Genomic DNA, 23,857 nt, shown 5'->3' on the forward strand with positions numbered 1-23,857 from the left:
GCCAGCTTAGCTCCAATGAGCCCTGGTTGTGGGACGGGATGAGAGAGAGAGAGAGGAAGGAGAGGGGGAAGGGTGGAGAAGCAGATGGACACATCTCCTGGTGTTTCCCTGATCGGGAATTGATCCCAGGACATCCACATGCCGGGCCGATGCTCTACCACTGAGCCAACTGGCCAGGGCCTCATTTTAAACTTTGATTGAATTAGGTAGAGCTCAAAATTGATCAGCATGTATGTGTTAGTAATCCCCTCATTAGAAAATATGTATTTTTGTTGTTGCTATTGTGCATTTAGGCCGTGTGATAAAATGGTACTTATCTATATATAACGAATAGCCTTCTCCTTAGAAACTTAAAGCATGCTACAAAATTCATCTTAATTGTCTTGGTATTATTCATTCATTGAGTCATTCATCTACTGAGTAATGATTTGTTAAAAACCTCCTGTGACCCAAAACTGTTGAAAATAGAAATCTGAGTATTTATAATCTGTGCTCTCAACCTCACAGTCTAAAGGAAGTGGGTGTAATAAGTCTATTCACTGAGCTGTACTGCTCTGTGGTATGTTCTGTGGTATGTCATGTTAGTAATTAATAACAATAATCACGGCTAACTTCATGACAGACGTCATGACAGACAATCCAGTTGAACCTTAAAACAACCACATGAGGTATCATTACTTAGTGTTCCCATTTTACAAATCTAGAAACTAAGGCTTAGAGAGGTAAGTATCCATGGCCACTCAGCTAGAAAATGGTCGGGACTCCAGTCCAGGTCTTTTTGACTATAACACCTGTAATCCTATTCTCTTAATTGCTTTGTTTTAGGCGAACATATATATTTATTTGTAACGTAATGGGTTGCATTTGTTTTTCATTTTTTCTACAATAATGGATCCAGCAGTTAAAAAGGTTTTTACTCAGTATAATATTGCCCTGTGAGGGAAGGTGGCTCTAATGAATACAAGTTTTTGTTCAGTGGATTAGCCTCCATTGTAAGAGAGTAGCTATAAATGGTACTCGTAGGGATGGACCACTTAGGGATATGACTCGGTGAGCCGTGATCTCATACCATTTGGTTAGAAGTAGAGTTCAAGCAATAAAACCTCAAGTCTTTTAAGTAAATTATGAAATAAGTTTATAAAGGACTATTGTTTTACTTATTTCCCAGGGGCTACAAGAGAAATAAAATACTGAATCAAGGAGCTTATAATGCAGCAAAGACATTTTCTCTGAAACTACTGAAGTCAGCATAGTCAGTGAAAGTTGAGAGTGTGGAAAATGCTTGGAAAGTTTCTAGATGGAGAAAAACACCTTTAGTAACTCAGGTTTTGAGACTCTGTCACAAGTATCTTACTCTTTTTTTATCCTTCAGTTTTCTCATTTAGAAAGTGACAATACAGGGTATTATATACTATAAAAATAGGTTTACAGTTGTATTGAAACCAGTTTATTCTTATATTATTACTTACTATTTTATTATTTTCCCTATGAACAACCATAAACTTACTTTTTCCCCAACATGTAGTAAAACCTACCATACCTAGCTCATTGACTATTTGGTAAGAATCTGGAGAAAAATAAATTAGGAAAGTATATTATCATCTATAACAGCGGTTCTCAACCTGTGGGTCGCAACCCAGGCGGGGGTCGAACGACCAAAACACAGGGGTCGCCTAAAGCCATCGTGACCCACAGGTTGAGAACCGCTGATCTGTAGATTGTAACAATATAAAATACTGTATTACCGAGGGAAATGGAAAGAAAGCTGTAATTATAAATAACAGACTAATATTTGCTTTTACATGGTGTCTCTGTTCCTGTTTTCCAGGAGAATGCCATGCTGCAGTCATTCAGGCAGTAGAAGATTTGGATTTGTCTAAAGTTCTACCTTTAGGTCGCCAGCATGGTATCTTAAATAGCCTTGAATTAGTACTGAAGAACATTAGTCATCTGATCAGTGCCTACTTACCAAAGATTTTGCAGATACTGCTCTGCATGACGGCAACTGTATCACACATCCTTGAGCAACGAGAAAAGGTGAGAGATTCACTGTATATGCTTTGAGGTGGGGGACACTAATAAGAGTGTGTTTTATTTGGGAAATAGTTAGGACCGAAATACCTAACATCCTTCCAGGTTAAATCTTTCTTATGCACAGCGTCTTTAAAACAGTTCTCGTATGATGGGGGTCTTCATTGTTATAAGTATTTGTGTTTAGTCAGAAAATACAAATTATATCAAGTGTCTATTTTAAAAGGAGGTGAAATAGTAGAGAGTAAATGAGTTCCATAAGGATCTCAGAAACCATAGTCAGGCAGAGTTGAGCTGAAGTTTCTTAGATTTTAATTTCAAGAACCTAGAGATGTAGGACATCTTCTAATGCTCATTTACCCAGCAAGGCTGGAGAATGTATAGAATACTGTTAGCATCATCCTTGTTATTTTTGACAAAGAATTACCCAGAGCTCCTTTAAAAGTACATGCTTGACTGCTGTAGGTACAGTGTTTTGAATAAAAAGAAGGAGCAAGGTCAGGCAGGACAAGCCAGCCGCCAAGAAGGTGGTTCCTGAGGGCTACTCAGTGAGTATTTCTGATTGTGCTCAGGACAGTGCATGCTGTTGACATAGGTGTGTGGGCATGAGTATGCTCGTTGGAGTTTAGGGAAACTTAGTACCTTTACGGACTAAAGGCTCCTTGGAGACAGGGTCCTATGGGACCTGAAGAGAAGATCCAGGCTCAGGTTGTGCCAGTGATTCTCAGTTCATGGTAAATAGGCACAGCTTTAATCCGGCTAAAATTTATTTCATTTGTTTTACGGATTTTTCTGGTGAACTGTCTCTCAGATATGGTCATGAAAACTGAAAATTGACAGCCAAAATTTCTCTCTGCTTTTTGGGCCTTTTTATGCATAGACATAAATCTGCCTTAGTAATGAAATGACTATTCTCTGGTTACCAAGGTCCAGGGATTTAGAACACACCTCCCATTATGGTAGGCACTGTTTTGTTTCCCTTATTCTTTCATTCATTCCTTTCACAAATATTAGTGGAGCCTTCACTACCCATGCGGCGCTATTCTGAAGCCCTGGTGTGGAGCAGGGACCAAAGTGTTTGTCCGTTTCCTTACAGTACTTGCTTCACATGTGCCGTCTACCAGGCATTGTTCTAGGTGGGGAGTGAGAAAGGGAAGGACTCAGTATCACGGGGAAAAAGTGATAAATACACAATAATTAGAATAATGTCAGTTGGTAACTTCTGAGAAAATGAGACCCATTTATAGATCTCTGAAAGTTATTCTTTGTGTAGCTTTCTCATTTCTAGTACACTCCTCCCTGTGAGTTCAAGCTGGCTTCGTCCACCCCTCACACCATGTGGCTCTGTCTTCTCATCTTAGAGAGGTGGCTGGACTGCCTGGGTGCTTCCTTCTCACACTGGTGCGTGAAACTCCCCGCAGGGTGATGGGGACTGTGTCGGGCTTACCTCATCTGTTTCTTCTCTGTTGGGGCTTACTGTTATCTGTTGCCTGCTGTCCAGTGTCTGAAAATTATCATTTCGTATATTCTGTTTAGTTGTGTAGTGTTTGAAGTCGGAGGCTGAATCTGGTCCTGTTGGTCCATTTGACTAGATGTGGAAAAGCCATTGGAGAGAAGCAGGCAGACAGTCTTCTGATTAACACAGGGCTGGGAACCCAGCAGCCAGAGCAGACACCTTGTGCTGCCTCGGCCTCAGGTTGAGTCCTTGGCCAGGGATCGCTTGCTTCAGCAGTGGAGCCAGACTAGCTCTGGGATCAAGGCTGCTTTGGCACTGCTTAATAAAGCTTAGAACAGGGATAGTCAACCTTTTTATACCTACCGCCCACTTTTGTATCTCTGTTAGTAGTAAAATTTTCTTAACTGCTCACCGATTCCACAGTAATGGGGATTTATAAAGTAGGGAAGTAACTTTATTTTATAAAATTTATAAAACAGAGTTACAGCAAGTTAAAGCATATAATAATAAGTACTTACCAAGTACTTTATGTCAGATTTTCGCTAAGTTTGGCAGAATAAATCTTTATAAAACAACTTACTATAGTTAAAATGTATCTTTTTATTTATACTTTGGTTGCTCCGCTACCACCCACCATGAAAGCTGGAACACCCACTAGTGTGCGGTAGGGACCAGGTTGACTACCACTGGCTTAGAAGGATCAAAGTTTTCCCAAATAAATGAACTGTAGCCCAGAACAAAACTTAAAAAACATTCAAATGATGTAAAGGAAAAAATGCATGGTGTTTGACATTCAGGCAAGTTTTATCATGCATTCCAAGAAGGAGAAGAATTTTATTCATAAGGAGGAGAAAAACTAGTCAACAGAAGCATACCCAGAAATGATATGGATGGTAGAATTAGATAAGACTGAAGGCAACTTTTAGAGATAAAAGAAAGTACCAGAAAACATGAGCATGTTGAGACATGTGGAGATGTGAAGAATTTAAAATGAGAGAGTGTGGGCCCTGGCCGGTTGGCTCAGCGGTAGAGCATTGGCCTGGCATGTGGAAGTCCTGGGTTCAATTCCTGGCCAGGGCACACAGGAGAAGCGCCCATCTGCTTCTCCACACCTCTCCCTCTCCTTCCTCTCTGTCTCTCTCTTCCCCTCCCGCAGCCAACGCTCCATTGGAGCAAAGATGGCCTGGGCGCTGAGGTTGGCTCCATGGCTTCCGCCTCAGGCGCTAGAATGGCTCTGATTACAGCGGAGCAATAAGGGGCAGAGCATTGCCCCCTGTGGGCATGCCGGGTGGATCCCAGTGGGGCGCATGCAGGAGTCTGTCTGCCTGCCCCCCACTTCTCACTTTGGAAAAATACAAAAATAAACAAACAAACAAATAAATAAATAAAATGAGAGAGTGACAGGAGTGACCAAACTGGGTGTGGGTGAGTGCTGCTTTAACTAAGGGTGATCGGGGTCCTGACGCACAAGGTAATGTTTGAGCTCACACCTGCTGGTCCATTTTGGGTGGAAGTAATAACTTGTAGCAGAAATTCCTGAAGTAGAACTGTCCTGGCACTTTCTAAGAACAGACAGGGATAAGGTGGCTGGAGCACAAGGGGTGGGAGAACCATGTAATGAGCTCAGAGACAGGGAGGGCCTCATGGGTGGTGACGAGGAGCTGGAGTTAACTTTCAGGTGTCCTAGGAAACCTGAGAGATGTGAAATAGGAGAAATAATCAGGTCAGTTTAATGTTTTAAAAATACCACTTTGTTTACAAAAAAATTACTTTCTTTGCTTTGTGGAAAAGGGACCCTGATGGGGGCAAGTGTGGAAGCTGAAAAGAGGTCTTGGAAAATTCTTTGGGAATATAGGGAGCATTATCTGAGCATTTCCTTTTATGCCTTATAATAAGTGACAGTGACTGTATCTCTACATGGATATATTAAATCCTGAATGGCTAGATGTTTTATAAACCCTATATAAGTCCTTCAACTTTCTGGTTCACTTAGAAGTGAATCAGTAATACAGCCTCACTTCTGTACCAGCAATCAGTAACTCAGAGGATCATTTGTGCAATTTCACAGTTCATTAGTTAGTGAGGTGCTAAGCTTCTTGGCAGGTAAGCATTTATCTTAAGGGTTTTTTTTTTTTAATTCTTGGGATAAATCCAAAGAATTCTTTGAGTTGCTGTAATGAATTACTGCACAATAATACTGCTTAAGTAAGTTAAAGTTCTACATTTGTGTTTGAGCTAAGTTATACATTTACTTTTTTATATCTTTCAGATCCCTCAAGGTATTGACTGACACTCAGATGTGTGTGGTGAGGGTTGCTTTGGTTTGGAGTAACTTGGAAATGTACATAAACTCAGTCATATTGGCTATTCCTCTAGGAACTAAAGTCTACAATTGCTCATTTGCAGGGTCTTCCTCCAGTTTATTCAACCATTATTGAACAGACTAGGCAGCTGGCAGATCCTGCCCCACAGGGAGGGGGCGTGGTGATGGGATTAGGGGAAAGATGGGAGGGTGTCTGATTTGATATCATATTTACTAAGATTGGTTTCTTATTTGCTCCAGGGGATTATGATACCCTTTTTTCTCCCCAAGTATCAGTAACAGTTTTTATCTTTCATCAAGCATGACACAGTTGATGATGGAAACATCACCAGTAGAGTTGAAGCAGAACAGATGACTTGTAACTGTGTCAGCTTCTTATCCTCGCCTGTCATGTCCTCTGTCTTCGTAGCTTGTATAATGAGATAATTATATATGAGGTATATGATAATTATAATGAGGCATAAGGGAGAAACTTGGTGAGTATGTGAAATACCATGATTCCTCAGCCTTGTGCAGCAACTTCATGGCATCCTTACTCCTAGTCACTTGAATTCAAAATGTGCTCTTTCAGGTTTTATATACTTCCTTTGATGTGAGAATATCCGATTTTCATGATAGATAACTTGCCTATTTGGTTTTTCATGTCTTGGCCATAAGACTTGATATTTATTTATTAGAGCATTTGTGTTGACTTCATAAATTGCATGGTGGTTTTCAGATTTTGATGTTGGTCTTTAAAGTCATATGTAAAACTAAGTTGCTACTTATATATCCAGAGTCCACAGTATATTCCTCAATTGGAAGAACATTTAGAGGTTGAATCTTCCCCCTTTGGTTTTACAATATTCCATGCTCCAGAGAAATCTCGGAGGCCTTTTTTTCTCTTTACCTGGCCTAAACCTCTTCATCCTTTAAAATACAGTGGAAATTCTGCCTCTCCCATGAAGATTTACCCTTCTCAAATTTATCATTTCTCTCCTCTTAGATATCTTTGGCATTTTCAGCCTCTCACACAATTTAATGTTTTCCTTCAGTAAGATTCTAAGCTGAGGTCAGGACTGTGGCTGTCGTGTCTTTGGACCCATCGATGCGGACTCAGGAAATACTCTCCTCTGAGCCAGAACAAAACACCTTCATGTATGAGACTTCTGTAACCCCCTAGAAGAGATGCCAGTAGAAGAAGCAGTATCTGTTACAAAGGAAGTTTGCAAAAAAGAAGAAGTTTGCTGTTAATTCAGACATCCACTCCAGCTTTGGTTCCTCTGAGGAGACAAATTTTTTTTTTTTTTTCAAAAAGACAAATCTTGTTTTTTCCAAATTGTATTTTTCTTTGAATTACATATTTTGAGATCTTCCTTTGGCTTACTTCAGTTGCCTCATTCTCTTTAACTGCACATAGCATTTCACTGTATGAAGAGAACATAAAATATTTAACTAGTTCCTTAGGCTAATTTTAACAAGAATAATTAAAAGCTCTTATTTTATCCTGACCAGGCAGTGTTGTAGTGGGTAGAGCGTCAGACTGGGATGCAGAGGACCCAGTTTCGAAACCCCGAGATCGCCGGCTTGAGCGCGGGCTCACTGGCTTTAGTGCAGGGTTGCTGGCTTGAGCAAGGGGTCACTCGCTCTGCAGTAGCCCCCAATCAAAGCACATATGAGAAAGCAATCAGTGAACAACTAAGGTGCTGCAAACGAAGAATTGATGCTTCTTATCTGCTTCTCATCCCTCTCCCTTCCTGTCTGTCCCTGTCCCTCTCTCTGTCTCTTTCTCTGACACACACACACACACCTCTTGTTTTAACAAAGGTAAAAAAAAAATAATACGAATATGAAAACTGAAATGTGACTTTCATTTGAAATGATGGTTTATTATTTTTTTTCCTAAACTAAGGCATTGTGATAGAATAAAAGTTTAGAATGCTTTATTCATAGGAAGAAGTCAGAATTTTATCTGAAATAATTCCTTGAATAGAAAGTAAAATCAATGTAGAACATATAACAGCTGTTCCAGTTGTGATTATTTTTTTCCCCATAAGGGTACCCTAGTGTGATTTTACAGGCAGTGATACTGTAGGGCAGGGGTCTCCAAACTTTTTACACAGGGGGCCAGTTCACTGTCCCGCAGACTGTTGGAGGGCCGCCGCACACAGTGCTCCTCTCACTGACCACCAGTGAAAGAGGTGGCCCTTCCGGAAGTGCGGCAGGGGCCGGATTAATGGCCTCAGGAGGGCTGTAGTTTGGGGACACCTGCAGTGTAGGGCATCTCACCATTTGAATTTTTCGGTCTCTGCTTCTTTGTCTTGTTGAGTAAGAACACCACTGTGACTTGCTCTGTTGATATATCGTGTGAATCAGAACCAAGGTCAACAGACTCAATAACAAGATTTCGAGTTTGGTTCTTAGCTGTCAGAGCAAGAGCGCCTCCTGAGAAGTCAAGGATTAAAATGATGTGTATAATTTTTTTAATAGAAAATCTTTGTTTTACAGATACAGCCAAGGTTTATTAACCCGCTGAAAAATTTAAGACGTCTTGGAATCAAAATGATAACTGATATCTTTTTGGATTGGGAGTCCTATCAGTTCAGAACAGAAGAAATTGATGCTGTATTTCATGGCGCAGTGTGGCCCCAGGTGAACCTTGATTTCCACACTGTGCCTGGATACGTCTGTTTCTTCCTTGGTATTACTGCACCAGCATAGTCTACCCCCAGACACTGGTGCCTGTCCTGGGCTTCTCTTTTACATCGAGCCATTCTTTATCAGGAAGTTTTAGAACACTCTCTACCATCTAGAGCTCAAGAACTGGTTTCTGCAATTTATTCTTAAGGCTCGCATGTGAGTGTCTCTCTTAAGCAAATCTAGCAGCATAGCTTTTGTAGCACCTGTCATGATGTGTCTCTAGATATTGACAAGCATGAGGGAAAATACACTTACATTTTTGTTACACATTTCCTTGTTTGAGTTCTCTGACTGTAACCACTTGGAAATAGCTGAGGTTAGTTATAGCTGAGAAGACTGTAGGAGAGCCTTGATTTAGGGAAGATTTCTGGCTGCTTGAGCTCTGTGGTCTCTGACCAAGTGAAACCTAACCCAGGTCCTGGCCGGCATCACAGTTGGTTAGAGCAGTGTCCCCATATGCTAAGGTTGTGGGCTCAAATGTGTCATCCAATGAATGCATAATCAAATGGAACAACAAATTAATGTTCTTCTCTTTCTCCTTCCCTCCCTCTCCCTGTCCCTCTCCTTCTCCCTCTCCTCTTCCCTTTCCTTTTGTCTCTAAAAAAAATAAAAATAAGTAAAGTTTTAAAAATAAGCAGAAAAAAAAGAAAACGACCCACTTCCTGGTCGTCTCAAGTGCCCTCCTTGCCATTTTTCCTGAGCAGGTGTGATTTTGGATCGCCTTGCGTTCCCCCGTCTCTCCTTTAACTGTTCATCTCTGCCTTGGCTCGTTTATCCTCTGGGGCAGTTTCTGTGCTGCTTCTGCTTTTTATCTGTTTTTTTCCCCTGCAATATTGTATATATATTTTTATCTTATATTCTGTTTTTATTTTGTGTCCTAGATCAGCAGGCTTGGATCTGAGAGTCAATATTCTCCTACTCCTCTGCTGAAACTAATTAGTGTCTGGAGCAGAAATGCAAGGTATAGCCTTTTTTCCCCCTTTTGGAAAGGGCGGGTAAATTAAGGGTACCAGTAATAAAACGTGTGGTCTTTCCATGCAGTGAACTTTTGTGTTGAAGAAAATGAAGCAACTAAATATCAAAGTACATAGTGTAAAGAAAAATACAGTTGCTGAACAATATGTATAGTGTGACTCAGGAAAATGGGTATGCAAATAGAAAATGTCTAGCACAGGGGTCGGGAACCTTTTTGGCTGAGAGAGCCGTGAGCGCCACATATTTTAAAATGTAATTCCATGAGAGCCATAGAATGACCCATGTACGTTAATGCACTATCCAATAAAAATTTGGTGTTGTCCCGAAGGACAGCTGTGATTGGCTCCAGCCACCCGCAACTATGAACATGAGAGGTAGGAAATGAATGGATTGTAATACATGAGAATGTTTTGTATTTTTAATATTATTATTTTTTTATTAAAGATTTGTCTGCGAGCCAGATGCAGCCATCAAAAGAGCCACATCTGGCTTGCAAGCCATAGGTTCCCGACCCCTGGTCTAGCAGGATACATGTTACTATAGCATGTCGAGGTTTGGGTGGGCCAGAGTGGGGAAGGGGGCTTCTCATATGTTTTTTAATGTTTGCATTATTTGTAATTTAAAAATGAAAAAAAATAGGTAAAATAACACTTTGCTATTTGATGTAAATTAAAATTATAGAGCATTCTATCAGAACATACATTTTTGCTGTTTTTTACAGTTTTGTTAAAACTTGAAAATTAGACTATTGGAATTGATAGGGATCTTCTTCCAATGGTTAATAATTGTGTCAGCAGTTTGTTTTGGCCTGGTAAAGGGAAAAACTGAAACACAGCAAGTAGTTAAATCAGCACATAGATATTAGCATTTTCTGTGTGCTTGCTTAAAAGTAAAATCTGACTTGTAATTGGCATTCTATGTCCTTTTCCTATTTCCCACATAAAATCAGAAAAAATGCATAAGCTTTTTAGATTTTTATGTTCTTTATTCTTTGTAAAACTCCATCGAGCTATGCATATAGCTTGCATTATCATAAATCAACATCCTTTTGAGGACATCATGAGCTGTTTACAGAGCCTTTATCTACTGATAGCTTAGAGATGCTGTGTTACAGACCAAATGCATATTTACTGAGAAGTGTGGAGACTTTAGACTTTATCCGTACTTATATGTTATCTCAGTGATGACAAAGGACTTAATTTTGCCCTAATCTATTTTGAAGAAGGAAAGATATAATAAAAGAAGATATTTTATTGATTCGGTGATGTTAAAGTCTTGGTATTAGTTTCTACAAAATTGGGATCATACTGGATGGTCTATTAATTTCGACTTTGTTGTTTTATATGCCATGAACATTTCCCCCATCATAAAATAATCTTCAAAAACAAACCAGACGAAGATCCTGACATTGTCCTCCTCGGGAAAGCCTGTTATATTTTTCCTGGTAGGAAGGGCTCTTTTCATTTATTTCCCAATTTGAGGATGTGCTTTCACGTCTTGTTTTAGCACTGGATATTTATAAGCAGCACTGCATAGGCACACTTGAGTGATGTTTTGAGTAATTTTTATGCAAATCAGCCATGAAGGACTTTCATAATAGTAACCCAGTTCTGTTAGTTGGGTCCCTCTCAGGGTAGAGATCCACATCGCTGGATGTCACCCACTGTCTTCTGCATTTTCTCACGTTTCTGTTTGGAAGTAAAAAATAGAAGCATATAGTAATAGAGGAGGTAGGTGGCTGAACTGCATTTTTCTGTTTGACACGTACATGGTAGAAAGCTTTAGAAGGGTTGAATCCTTATATTCTCTTAAATCCTCCATAGCAATAGATATGCATATGTGGTTGTGCATAGAAGAATTCATGAATGTTTCAGAGCCACTTAATGGAAATGGTACTCTTCAATAAAAAAATAAATTTTAATTGAAATATGGCTCCAGTTTATATGGGGTCAGTCAGACATTGCTTACAAGTAAGGTTAAATTGTCTCAGCAATTAGAACATTCAGGACCACAAAAACTTGCTGACTAACTAGAGTCTGTTGTCCAAACTGAAACATTCCTGAGGGTAAAACGAGATGCTATATACACTGGGACTGTCCCTGGCCACTGACCACTCTCTTAATAGCCGCTCTGGTCTGGCCACTGTGACCACTGCGTGGCTTGGTCTTTTCCTCCTCTGAGCTCTCTCCTCTCCTAGGAGACCCTGTGACTACTCACTGTCCTTCCTGCACTCTTCTTTCTTCAGAGCTTACCTGCCTAAAGCTCCTTGAGGGCAGAGACGGTTTCATATTATTGACTCTTCCTCCGCAGAGGGTTACCCCTCTTAATCTATAGTTAATTCGTATTCGTTGCACGTTGAATAATTGATTCAAGTGTGTAACTGAGCCATACACTTAAGCCTGCCCATGTGGGACATCAGTCATATTGTTCAAGAAACTCACTTAGAAGTTGCACTGGATGATGGGCTGTTGCTAGGACCTTGCAGTTGAAGGCAGTTCTTTCACCTTTTTTACTTGGAAAAATTTTAAGACAACCTACAACAGTGGTTAATAGCAGTCTCCAAGGCCACACAAAGCTAGCTTCAAGTTGCAGTATCACTGTGCGTTCTTTGGCAGAGTTGGCCTTTCTGAGCCTCAGTTTTGCCACCTGGAAAATGGAAATAACAACAGTACTTACCTCATTAATAATATGTAAAGTGTCTTTCTTGGTGCTTGTGTACATGTATCCAATATCTGTTGGGAAAAGATGTATGAACATAATCTCATGTATGAACATAATCTCTTAGAAATTTTCTATTAGTTTATCAGTACGAAGTATGTTGAAGTGCCTGCACTCTTTTTCCAATAATGATGAATTTTTTAAGTGTGACCTTCCTACTAGTAGTGAGGTTTACATCTCTGACTATAAAACAACTGCTGATTTGCCCTTGACTGGAATGCCTTTGTTCCCTCTACCAATTGGTGGGTTTCTGTGGGCCAAGGTGCTCATATCATCTGTGCGTCCTTCAGTGTTGGGAATGGACTCATCACATTCCCCAACAGATTAACCTAATCTCTGAACAGTGCATATCCTGACACAGCAGATGTTTGTTGTGGTCTGTACTCCTAATGCTCATGTTGTACTACGTTGTTTTTATGTGAGTGTATAAAAATTCGCATTCTATAATGCTAATAATTGAAAAACAGCCTGTCTTTAATACACTTGTTTTAGAAAGGGCTGACTTTGGAGATTTATGGTTCAAATTGAGCTCTAGCACTTATTAGCTCAGTGGCTTTGGACAGGTCTGTTTCTTCATCTGTGATGTAGAGATGCTCTCGTGAGTGACCCTTTCAGTATCTCATGGAGATGTTATGAGGCTTGGATGAGACATTTATATCAGGTGCCTAAATACTACAGTGTTTTGGAGGTGCCTAAAATTATCCATCGAATTTCAAATTTTAAAGTGATTTATTTCCCTTTTGAGTATCTTATTAATGTTCACACATACATGTATTTGTTAAATTCAGTAGGAAAATTCAGTTGGAAGATTTTTTAGAAATAAACATTTAGAAATAAGATGGCTATTTCAATATATTTTTCTTGCAGATACTTCCCTTTACTGGCCAAACAGAAACTGGGGCACCCAGAATGGGATATTCTGACGAATGTTTTTGCGATTCTATCAGCAAAAAATCTCTCTGATGCCACAGCCAGTATTGTGATGGACATAGTTGATGACCTTCTCACCCTTCCAGAGTTTGAGCCCACAGAAGCAGTTCCCAGCTTGCCTGTGACCGGATGCATGTATGCACAAAGTACAGACGGTATGTGTGGTGCACAAGGCAGGCGAGTCTTAGACTTTTGAGGTAGCGTTTCTCCCCTCAGAAAGGAAAAAGTCAATAAAAAAACATAATAACTCTTTTTTGTGTGTGTGACATAAGGACAGAGAGAAGAACAGATAGAGACAGACAGAAGGAAGGGAGAGAGATGAGAAGCATCAGTTCTTTGTTGTGGCACCTTAGTTGTTCATCGATTGTTTTCATTTGTGCTTTGACCTGGGGGCTACATTAGACCCAGTGACCCCCTTACTCAAGCCAGCGACCATGGCCTTAAGCTGGTGATCCTTGCTCAAACCGGATGAGCTTGCGCTCAAGCTGGCGACCTTGAGGTTTCGAAGCTAGGTCCTCCACGTCCTAGTCCACACTCAATCCACTGCACCACCGCCTGGTCAGGCCTCTCAATAACTCTTAATAGCGCACGTTGGCCTGGGATGCCAAGGACCCAGGTTTGAAACTCCAAGGTCACTGGCTTGAGCATTGGATCGTAGACATGACTCCTTGTTTGCTGGCTTGGGCCCAAAGGTTGCTGGCTTGGACCCAAGGTCACTGGCTTGAGCGAAGGGTCACTCACTCTGCTGTAGTACCCAGTGAGGGCTCATATGAGAAAGCAGTCAATGAACATCCAAGGTGCTACAGCAGAGTGAAGAATTGATGCTTCTCATCTCTCTCCCTTCCTGACTGTCTGTTCCTGTCTGTCCCCCACCCCACCCTACCCCACTTTAAAAAAAGTGTTTCTTTTCTCTAAAAATTAATATCAGTTTATATAAATTGAGTTTTCTTTGTAGTGATAGAAATTCAGGTTACTTATGCTCCAGAAAGCTCAACTATCCTCCAGGAATTTATCAAATGATTTCCACTGTCATGTCTCTGAATTCTTCCAACCACATTATCCTAACATCTCTTTTACTCCTACCAAAAATGATTTAAATAAAGCCTCAGGAGTCTCTTATATAAAGTTTTCATTTAGCTAATGATAATAGCTATTTTGTCTAAGAAGAAAGTTACTTAATTTTCAGAATTGAAGTTTATTAAATTTTTATGGTAATTGAGTGCTTTCCATGTTTGTCATTATGAAGATATTGTACCATTATCCTTTCAGAGAGTAACTAATTAAAACCAGAACATTTGTCACTTTATTTCAGAGTCTATCACAACAGGCGGACGATTAATTATACCGCATGTACCTGCAATTCTCCAGTATCTCAGCAAAACCACAATAAGTACAGAGAAGGTGAAAAAGAAAAAGAACAGGGCACAAGTCAGTAAGGAGCTTGGCATTCTTTCAAAGTAAGTGATACATATCCTTCACAGATGACATCGCCATTCACGGTTTTAATTTTTCAAAAATTATATCTGTTTTTCAGTTGTTTTAATGTGTTAATAAGAAGCTGAAAAGATTTTCAGTACTTTTTAATGCCCTTTTTTTAAAGTTGATACAGAATTCTGTTTCTTGACTGAAACCTTTTTCAGCATCCACCTTCCTTTAACTATAAAAAAGAACAGACTTCAAAATTCTAGACTAATAGATTTCTTTATTTTGCCTTTGCATGTTTTATTCAATTAAAATTTTGAGTTACATAATATTGTATAGTCTTTCTTTTTTTGTGAGATCATATAGTCTTAATTTTTTTTAGTGTGATTGATAAAAATAATTATTTTAAAAGAACAGTTTGTTTTATTTGTTTTTTAAGAGTCAGAAAGACCCTGGCTGGTTGGCTCAGTGGTAGAGCATTGGCCTGGCGTGCAGGAGTCCCGGGTTCGATTCCCAGCCAGGGCACACAGGAGAGGCGCCCATCTGCTTCTCCACCCCTCCCCCTCTCCTTCCTCTCTGTCTCTCTCTTCCCCTTCTGCAGCCAAGGCTCCATTGGAGCAAAGTTGGCCTGGGTGCTGAGGATGGCTCTATGGCCTCTGCCTCAGGCTCTAGAATGGCTCTGGTTGCAACAGAGCTACACCCCAGATGGGTAGAGCATCGCCCCCTGGTGGGCATGCCGGGTGGATCCCGGTTGGGTACATGCGGGAGTCTGTCTGCCTGCCTCCCCATTTCCAACTTCAGAAAAATACAAAAAAAAAAAAAAGAGAGAGAGAGAAAGATATCGCAAGGGTTTTTAAAGATTCTCTTTGGCCATAGACCTAGTTGTATATAATTATGATACCTATAAAGTACAAGGTTGGTGATTCTGAGTACAAAACCTAAGTCTATCTTAAGCTATAATTTTTTAGGATTTAGTTATTAAAAGTTTTTTGTTGTTACTTTTAGCAACAATAAAAAACGATGTATCAAAATCTTCCAGAAACTTCTTTTAAATATTTTATTTATACTCTTGTATTTCTAAATTATGCAGAGAGGGAGCCACACTAAATATGCTTTTTAGATTTTTTTCCCTGGCTCCGGTGGTGCTAAGATGATGACAGATTAGGCATCAGAAAGGCCAGTGTTTGAAGGACCGGCTCTGCCACCTTTTAGCTATGTGACATCCACTTCTCTGAGTCCTGGTCTTCTCTGGACAAAATGGAGCCAATAAATCCTACATTGTAAAGCTATGGTGGGAATTACACTGAACTACTTTATATAGTTTTAAATAAGTCTCGGCTCTTAAAATTGTTATTTTCTTGTAAAATAAGAAATTACTGATTGCCAGATGATAGCATTGGAGTTTACTCTAACCTGCACACACAGTCAGCTGTTACAGAAGACATCTAAGTGTAGTAGCCCTGAGCCTGACGCTGGAGAGAGGTCAGAGTAGACGCTGCTATATCCGAGGTAGACTTCCTCTACATGCACACATACTTGTAAGTCACCTGTGTCTTTCTTCACTGATGTTTTTCTACAAAAAGTCTAACTTTTTAGAGAAATGCTTTGAACTTGTCAGTTTTCTTACCTACTGTTTCTTTCCTTTCTCCAGGATCAGCAAGTTTATGAAAGACGGAGCACAGAGCTCCCTGCTCATCACCCTCCTGCTTCCCTTCCTGCACCGCGGCAGCGTGCCTCAGGTACTCGCGCGCTGGCGTGGACTTCGTCTTTGAAGGGGCACTGTCTTTGTTAGGCTTCTTTGTGAACAACAGTTCTGTTGGCTAGGTTCTCTGATGTATTCATCTTAAAGTATTTGTGTGAAGCCTTTATACAGAAATAGAAAATTGAAGCTAGGAGAGAAAAACTGGGACAGAATTAGGAATGGGGGCGGGCCAAACATGGAGACGTCGTCATCTGTTGTGACAGTGAAGAGGTTAGCCCCTTTGTTGTCCTTTGTTTAGCTTCTCATCCATTTCAGCATTTCCCCCCCTTTCTGACTTTGATCAATAACAAATCTGGAACCCAAGATGAATGAAAAGTCAAGACTATTTTAGTATTTAGACATAGCTAAGAGTTTTCTAATATGATTTTTAAACCCTAGTTCAGTCTTGATTAAGAGTCTTCCTGCCTGACCTGTGGTGGCGCAGTGGATAAAGAGTTGACCTGGAAATGCTGAGGTCGCCAGTTCGAAACCCTGGGCTTGCCTGGCCAAGGCACATATGGGAGTTGATGCTTCCAGCTCCTCCCCCCTTCTCTCTCTCTCTGTCTCTCTCTCTCCTCTCTAAAATGAATAAAAAAAATAAATAAAAAAAAATAAATAAAAAAGATAGCTAAAAAAAAAAAAAAAAAAAAAAAAAGAGTCTTCCTGTGGCTCAGACTCATTTGTGAGACCTTAGTAGTTACACCGAATGTCCGTTATCTCAGTGAGTCAGTTTAGAAGACCATAGATCTGTAGACAAGCAGAGGTGTATATTTTTCTTCAGCAAGCTCATTTTTCTTGACTCTTCTGACTTGACAGTGGAAGAAAGCTTGTTTCAAAACCATGCACGTTTTCATGCATGCATGGAAGAGCCTGACCAGGCAGTGGCACAGTGGATAGAGCATCAGACTGGGATGTAGAGGACCCAGGTTCGAGACCCCGAGGTCGCCAGATTGAGCGCGGGCTCATCTGGTTTGAGCAAAAAGCCCACCAGTTTGGATCCAAGGTCGCTGGCTTGAGGAAGGGGTTACTCGGTCTGCTGAAGGCCCGTGGTCAAGGCACATATGAGAAAGCAATCAGTGAACAACTGAAGTGTTGCAACGTGCAATAGAATTAAAGGAAGAAACTGTTAAAGGACATTATTATGGGCTTTATGTTAAAATACTAAGAACCTTTTAAAAGGCTATGGAATAACTTTTCCAATGACTAGCTTCACTTCTTATTCATAAGTATCTGTTTTTTGTGCTGTCATTTATTAAATCCAAGTTGACTAGTTTTATAAATTACTGAAATACAATTTCTCTTAATATTTCTTCTTAAGGATACAGAGGTTGATATTCTGGTGACAATACAAAACCTGTTAAAACATTGTCTGGAGCCAACAAGCTTCCTCAAGCCTCTAGCAAAACTCTTCTCTGTTATTAAGAACAAGCTGTCAAGACAATTGCTTTGTACAATTTTCCAGGTCTGTAATATTTATTTTTACCCCAAATCACCCATATGAGTGGGAGCAGAGACTTGACAGGAGATGGGCAGAAAAGTTAAGGTTTTGTTCACTAATATACTGTTTTCATTCCTTTTAGATGCTTTCTGATTTTGAAAATGGGTTAAAATATATTACTGATGTTGTTGAGGTAAGAAGGAAAATTTTACTTCTCCTTTGCTTCAAAGTTATTATCATTTCTGTTTCTTTAAGATTTATATACCTTCACTTACATGGTTTCAATGGCATTTCTTGTAGCTTAACGCCTTTGATCAAAGACATCTGGATGACATCAACTTTGATGTTCGCTTCTCAGCGTTCCAGACCATCACCTCTTACGTTAAAGAAATGCAAATCGTGGATGTTAACTACCTAATCCCAGTTATGCATAATTGTTTCTATAATCTGGAGGTAGGTGTTTATAGCAAAACTTGGTGAATTGTTTTCCTTTTGATAATGCAGCTACTTACATGATCTAATTTGTTAATTCATGTTTTGAGAAGGACAAAAGTTTTTTAGTATAAAATTAATTTTAGTTGCAAAAGATTTTGCTTGGCAAAGATTGGATTGTTATTCTCATGAATTGAAAGACTAAGATTTTGAGTAAAATAATAGATGTGGAAGTCATAAAGCTGTGTATTAGAATAGAGACAAAGTAAATGAGAGGTTACCAGGGTCTTCGTGGGGAGGGCGGGGGGGGGAGTGACTGTACTGGTACAGGGTTTCTTTTGGGGGTGATGAAAATGTCCTGAAGTTAATGGTGATGGTCACACCACCTTGTGAATATACTAAAAACCACTGAATTATACACTTTACAAGGGTAAATTTTATGGTATGTCAATTATATCTCAATTTTTTAAAGATATGTAACTATATTATTTGACAGTTTGCCCTCTTATATTGCTTTAGTAGGAATAAAAGGAGTTTGGACTATATTAAGTTCTATGTTGCTGAACTGAATTAAGACCCAAAAATGGGGAAAATGAAGCCCTTTATTAATACTTAATCATGTAATGGCATCAGTAATCTCTTTGTAATGTTTTATAGTTATTCGTCTGATATTAAGGATTATGTAATATATGAAAAAGTAATAATCTCCCCATCTGTGGCTCATTCTTTGTATATGCCAAATTTCAAACCAAGGAATTCTAAATTACTGCCTGGTTGGCTGAGTTGGAAATACTTTACACTTACTACCTACATTCTCAAACCAGGAACTCCACTGCAAGTAACCAGAATTATAACTGGTCAACTCTATCATTTTCAATGATCATCTAATACAGAATATTGAGAACAACTTTACTGAACCTTTCATTCTGTTTGCCTTGAAAAGTAAACCAATTAAAAAGCCTATGTCATAGTGTTTTCTAAAATTGAGTGGCACTTCTCAGTACGCATGGTATTTCAGTCATTTACTGTGTTCCTCACAACCCTACATTTGGTTCTTCTTCAGTTATGTGATATTTGTGGGACATTTCTTAGTAGGGATTTGTGCACAGAGCAGTGGCAGAATTTTGTGAACTTTTTCACTAGAAAATAATATTCCACATTACAACTATTCCCCAGACTAATTTGGGTGCTTTTTCCGTTTCTAGTTGGGAGATATGTCTCTAAGTGATAACGCCAACCTGTGCCTGATGAGTATCATCAAAAAGCTGGCTGCCTTGAACATCACAGAGAAGGACTACAGAGAAATCATTCAGTGTTCACTGCTGGAGAAACTGAGGAGAGGATTGAAGAGCCAGACAGAGGTACGTACTGGGTTGATTTGTTACTTTGTCTTTTAAGTATTACTGTCAGTGGTTTCCTTTTATGTTTTTGTTTATCCCTACTTCTTCCACTTAGAAAAGCAGTCAGGCTTAGTTCATTTAATTGAGGTACTTGATTGTGTAGATATTAACAGTACAGTTGGCAGTGGGAATGGAAAAGAGCGATCACTTCTGATTTTATGTAGTTTGTTTTTACAGTGGGAATGTTCTACTTTTTAAAGAATATTGAATGGCTTTTTTTGCTTCTTTGTATTATCTAGGAAGCAAATTCTTTTAAAATAAAGATTTTTTTTTTCAACTTGGTATTTGCAGAGTATTCAACAGGATTATACCACACTACTTTCCTGTTTAATTCAAACCTTTCCAGATCAACCAGAATTTAAAGACTTGGTGCAGCTCACTGATTGTCATGATCCAGAAATGGATTTCTTTGAGAATATGAAGCACATTCAGGTAAAAGGCATTTCTGGTTTTCTCCTGCATATAAAATAAGCATTTCAAATAGTTCTTAAAAATATATATTTTTTTAATTTTCCAAAAAGTTGTGAACTCCTCATTCCTTGATTCTCGTGATATCAGTTAAATTCACATAGGAGCCTGACCAGGCAGTGGCGCAGTGGATAGAGCATCAGACTAGGACACAGAGGACCCAGGTTTGAAACCCTGAGGTTACTGGCTTGAGCATGGGCTCACCAGCTTGAGCCCAAAAGTCGCTGGCTTGAGCCTAAAGTCGCTGACTTGAGCAAGGGGTCACTCACTTTGCTGGAGCCCCCTGGTCAAGGTACATATGAGAAAGCAAACAATGAACAACTAAGGAGCCATAACGAAGAATTGGTGCTTCTCATCTCTCTTCCTTCCTGTCTGTTCCTTTCTCTGTCTCTCTCTCTCTTGCCAAAAAAAAAAAAAAAATCACATTGGAGATGGTCATTTCCTAGAGTCTGGTTTCCTTGGTGGTATCACAAATCGCAATGATAGTATTGTCTTTTGCTGCCTTTTTTTTTTATATATGCCTTGACCACGGGCCTTCAGCAGACCAAGTAACCCAGATGAGCCCTCACTCAAGCTGGCGACCTCGGGGTCTCAAACCTGGGTCTTCCGCATCCAAGTCCGACGCTCTATCCACTGCGCCACCGCCTGGTCACGCTGCTGCCATTTTTAAAGAAGTTTAAATGCTTTGGGATCCATTGTTAAACAAGTCCTATGGATTATTGTCTCTGGAGGAAGCAAGTTAAGTGTTTGCTCATGTAACACATGGACTATATTTCACTCCTTATTCCTTTCATGGGAAAGGCAGCCGGTCGTAGGTGAGATGATTCAGTACCTAATTCCTATTTTCTCTAACCCATAGATCCACAGGAGAGCAAGAGCTTTGAAGAAACTGGCAAAACAACTAATGGAAGGCAAAGTCATGCTGTCTTCCAAATCTCTTCAGAATTACATCATGCCTTATGCCATGACTCCAGTTTTTGATGAGAAAATGCTCAAGGTAGGGCAGTAGATCTAGAAACCGGTAAATCTCTACCTGGACCCTGACACACTTCCCAAAATGTACGTGGGGGAGGGGCATCTAAATTTTGTGGCATTCATATTGATGATGTCATCACAATTAGAGGCTTAGAATAATTTCAAAGCCCTTAGAATTATGCATGGCACATAGTAAAGTCTCTATAAATGGTGGCTATATTTTTATTTTTGCTATTATTAGGTCACAAAAGGCCAACCACAAAATAATTCCCCTGTTAGAAATGGTCACGTTACCGAGATGGCATACTTTGATTTTTGTATTATTGGGCTTAAACTCCACTGATCCAGGCAGAGTGGTTTTCTTCCCAAATGGCTCATAAGAAATGAAATCAAACACTAGTTATCTTTTCTTTAGCCTTATACAGGCACTACTGCAAGTAAGCACTTGTATATGTGATATAGTACTTCTTCCTCACCAAACTCAACTTCATGTGGTAAAGACGGTTACCACTATGTTATAGGAGTAAACAGGTGAGAAGGTTACGTAACTTTCTTGAAGACATGGTTTCAGAACCAGTATTGGAACTTAGGACTGTCTTCACCATTATGCTACATAGTGCCTAGAACAATGCCTGGCACTTGGTAAGGACTTGATAAATATTTATTCATTAAATAGATTAATGAAAGGCAGTGCCCAGAAATTCAAGTCTAATTAAGGTGATATCAGGATTTGTGACTTGAATTTATATTATATTGACTACATGGTCTTGTACAAGGACAGATTTGCTCGACTGTTTCAGGGTATTAAAAAATTTTTAAAGAATTACTTAATAAAAGAATACTCCCTTAAATTCCAATTTAGAGAGCCAGTAAGCACAGCCAACTCAGAGTTTGGTAGCAATAAAATAGGGAAAAAGTATAGATGGAAAATAAATTATATTTCAGTTTGGTTAGCATTAGCATGGTAAAGCTTTTTATAGTTTTTTATTTTTAACCTATTTGTGACTTTGCATTTAAAATTGTTTGCGAGAAGGGTAGCATTTTTATGCAATCTGACAATCTGCCTTTTAATTGGCTTTAGACCAGGTGTAGTCAACCTTTTTATACCTACCGCCCATTTCTGTATCTGTTAGTAAAATTTTCTAACCCGCCCACCAGTTCCACAGTAATGGTGATTTATAAAGTAGGGAAGTAACTTTACTTTATAAAATTTATAAAGCAGAGTTGCAGCAAGTTAAAGCATATAATAATAATTACTTACTAAGTACTTTATGTCAGATTTTCGCTAAGTTTGGCAGAATAAATCTTTATAAAACAACTTACTATAGTTAAATCTATCTTGTAATTTATACTTTGGTTGCTCCACTACTGCCTACCATGAAAGCTGGAACGCCCACTAGTGGGCAGGAGGGACCAGGTTGACTACCATTGCTTTAGACCATTTATATTCAATGTGATTATTAATATGACTGGGTTTAAATCTGTGATTTTGTTATTTATTTTTCATTTGTCTTATTTTTTTCTCTTGTTTTACCTTGTAATTGATTAATTGGATATTCTTTAATGATTTGATTTTCTTTCTGTTGGCTTATTAGTTATCATTGTATAGGTGTTACCCCTGCATTAGATTTAAACCACACGCAATACATTGTTTCTTTTGCTTTTAAACAATTACCTTTTAAAGAGATCTTTTAAATTAAGGAAAAGATCTTTTCTATTTGCTTGCATATTTAGATCCAGATACTCATCCTGTATCATTTTATTCATGAAAGGAAGACTTTAATTTTTTTATAGTGCAGTTATACTGGCGATGAATTCTTTCAGCTTTTATCTTTTCTCATCTTTGCTTTTGGAAGATGAAAGTTTCAGCATAGTTTCCTTCATGTTTCTTGTGTTTCAGAGGTTAATTGAGCTTCTTGGATTTATGGATTTATAGTGTTCACCAAACTTGGAAATTTTGGGTCATTTTTTCAAAGTTATTTTTGGGTTCCCTTCTTGCCTTGGTAGATCCTAGTGTATATTAGGCCACTCTAAGTTGTCCCATAACTCACTGACTCTTTTTAATGGTGTTTTCTTTTTTTTATGCCTTATTTTTTTATTGCTGGGTCTTCAAGCACACTAATCTTCTGCAGCATCTCATCTTCTTTTAATTCCATCTGGTACGTTATCCCTCTTTGTCTTTCCATTTCTAGAAGCTCAGTATCAGCCTTTTTTATGTCTCACGTGTCTCTCCCTAACATGCTCATTCTTGTCTCTCTATTCTTGATTATATGGAAGAATATATCGATTGTTTTACTGCCTTTGTCTATGAAGTATATCATTCATGTCATTTCTGGGTCTGTTTCTATTGGTCAGTTTTTCCTCTCATTAGAATTTTCTGCTTCTTGATGTGCCTGTGGAGCTGTCCACTCTGTGGACTCTGACCACCATAACCTCAACTCTGCCTGCTTACCTCAGGACTGGGCCTCTCTGGGTTTCCCCTTCTGTGCTGTGACCTGACAGTTCTGTGCACACAGTGATTGAGCTAATTACAAGGCTCTTTGCATGTATTTTCTGTTGTCAGGGAGCACTGTCCTGCACTGTTTGATGTCTGAAATCTGAAAACTGTTGTTTCCTACATTTTTGTCTACTTTTCTCATTTAAGGTATGGGGGTAAATCCAGCTCCTATTCATCATGATGTGAAAGAGGACTTGAAGGCAGTATTCTTTTGAATGTTGATGTGTGCAACATATAATTAACTTCGGCATTTGTCAACTTTACACATTGAATTTACTTCATTCACAGTCTGTAGGCTTGAACCTATCGGGGAGGTCTGAGTGGAAAGGGTCCAACATGTGTTAATATCTTTTAATTAAAGGAAGGCATCCT

At 39.2% G+C, this 23,857-nt stretch overlaps 1 protein-coding gene across 2 annotated transcripts in view; it reads left to right on the forward strand.

Moving 5' to 3' along the window:
* UTP20 (UTP20 small subunit processome component) overlaps positions 1–23,857 on the forward strand; it is a 94,845-nt gene that overhangs the window by 43,155 nt on the left and 27,833 nt on the right. For both annotated transcript variants that reach the window (XM_066262659.1, XM_066262667.1), the window contains exons 27-38: positions 1,829–2,037; positions 8,298–8,441; positions 9,371–9,450; positions 13,050–13,267; positions 14,425–14,569; positions 16,186–16,273; positions 17,594–17,737; positions 17,856–17,906; positions 18,014–18,166; positions 19,351–19,506; positions 19,837–19,977; positions 20,873–21,010. In XM_066262659.1, coding sequence (XP_066118756.1) covers positions 1,829–2,037; positions 8,298–8,441; positions 9,371–9,450; positions 13,050–13,267; positions 14,425–14,569; positions 16,186–16,273; positions 17,594–17,737; positions 17,856–17,906; positions 18,014–18,166; positions 19,351–19,506; positions 19,837–19,977; positions 20,873–21,010 — 1,667 coding nt within the window. The remainder of the gene's footprint in view (positions 1–1,828; positions 2,038–8,297; positions 8,442–9,370; positions 9,451–13,049; positions 13,268–14,424; positions 14,570–16,185; positions 16,274–17,593; positions 17,738–17,855; positions 17,907–18,013; positions 18,167–19,350; positions 19,507–19,836; positions 19,978–20,872; positions 21,011–23,857) is intronic.

Source organism: Saccopteryx bilineata, chromosome 1, assembly GCF_036850765.1.
Source record: "Saccopteryx bilineata isolate mSacBil1 chromosome 1, mSacBil1_pri_phased_curated, whole genome shotgun sequence".
Lineage (NCBI taxonomy): Eukaryota > Metazoa > Chordata > Mammalia > Chiroptera > Emballonuridae > Saccopteryx > Saccopteryx bilineata.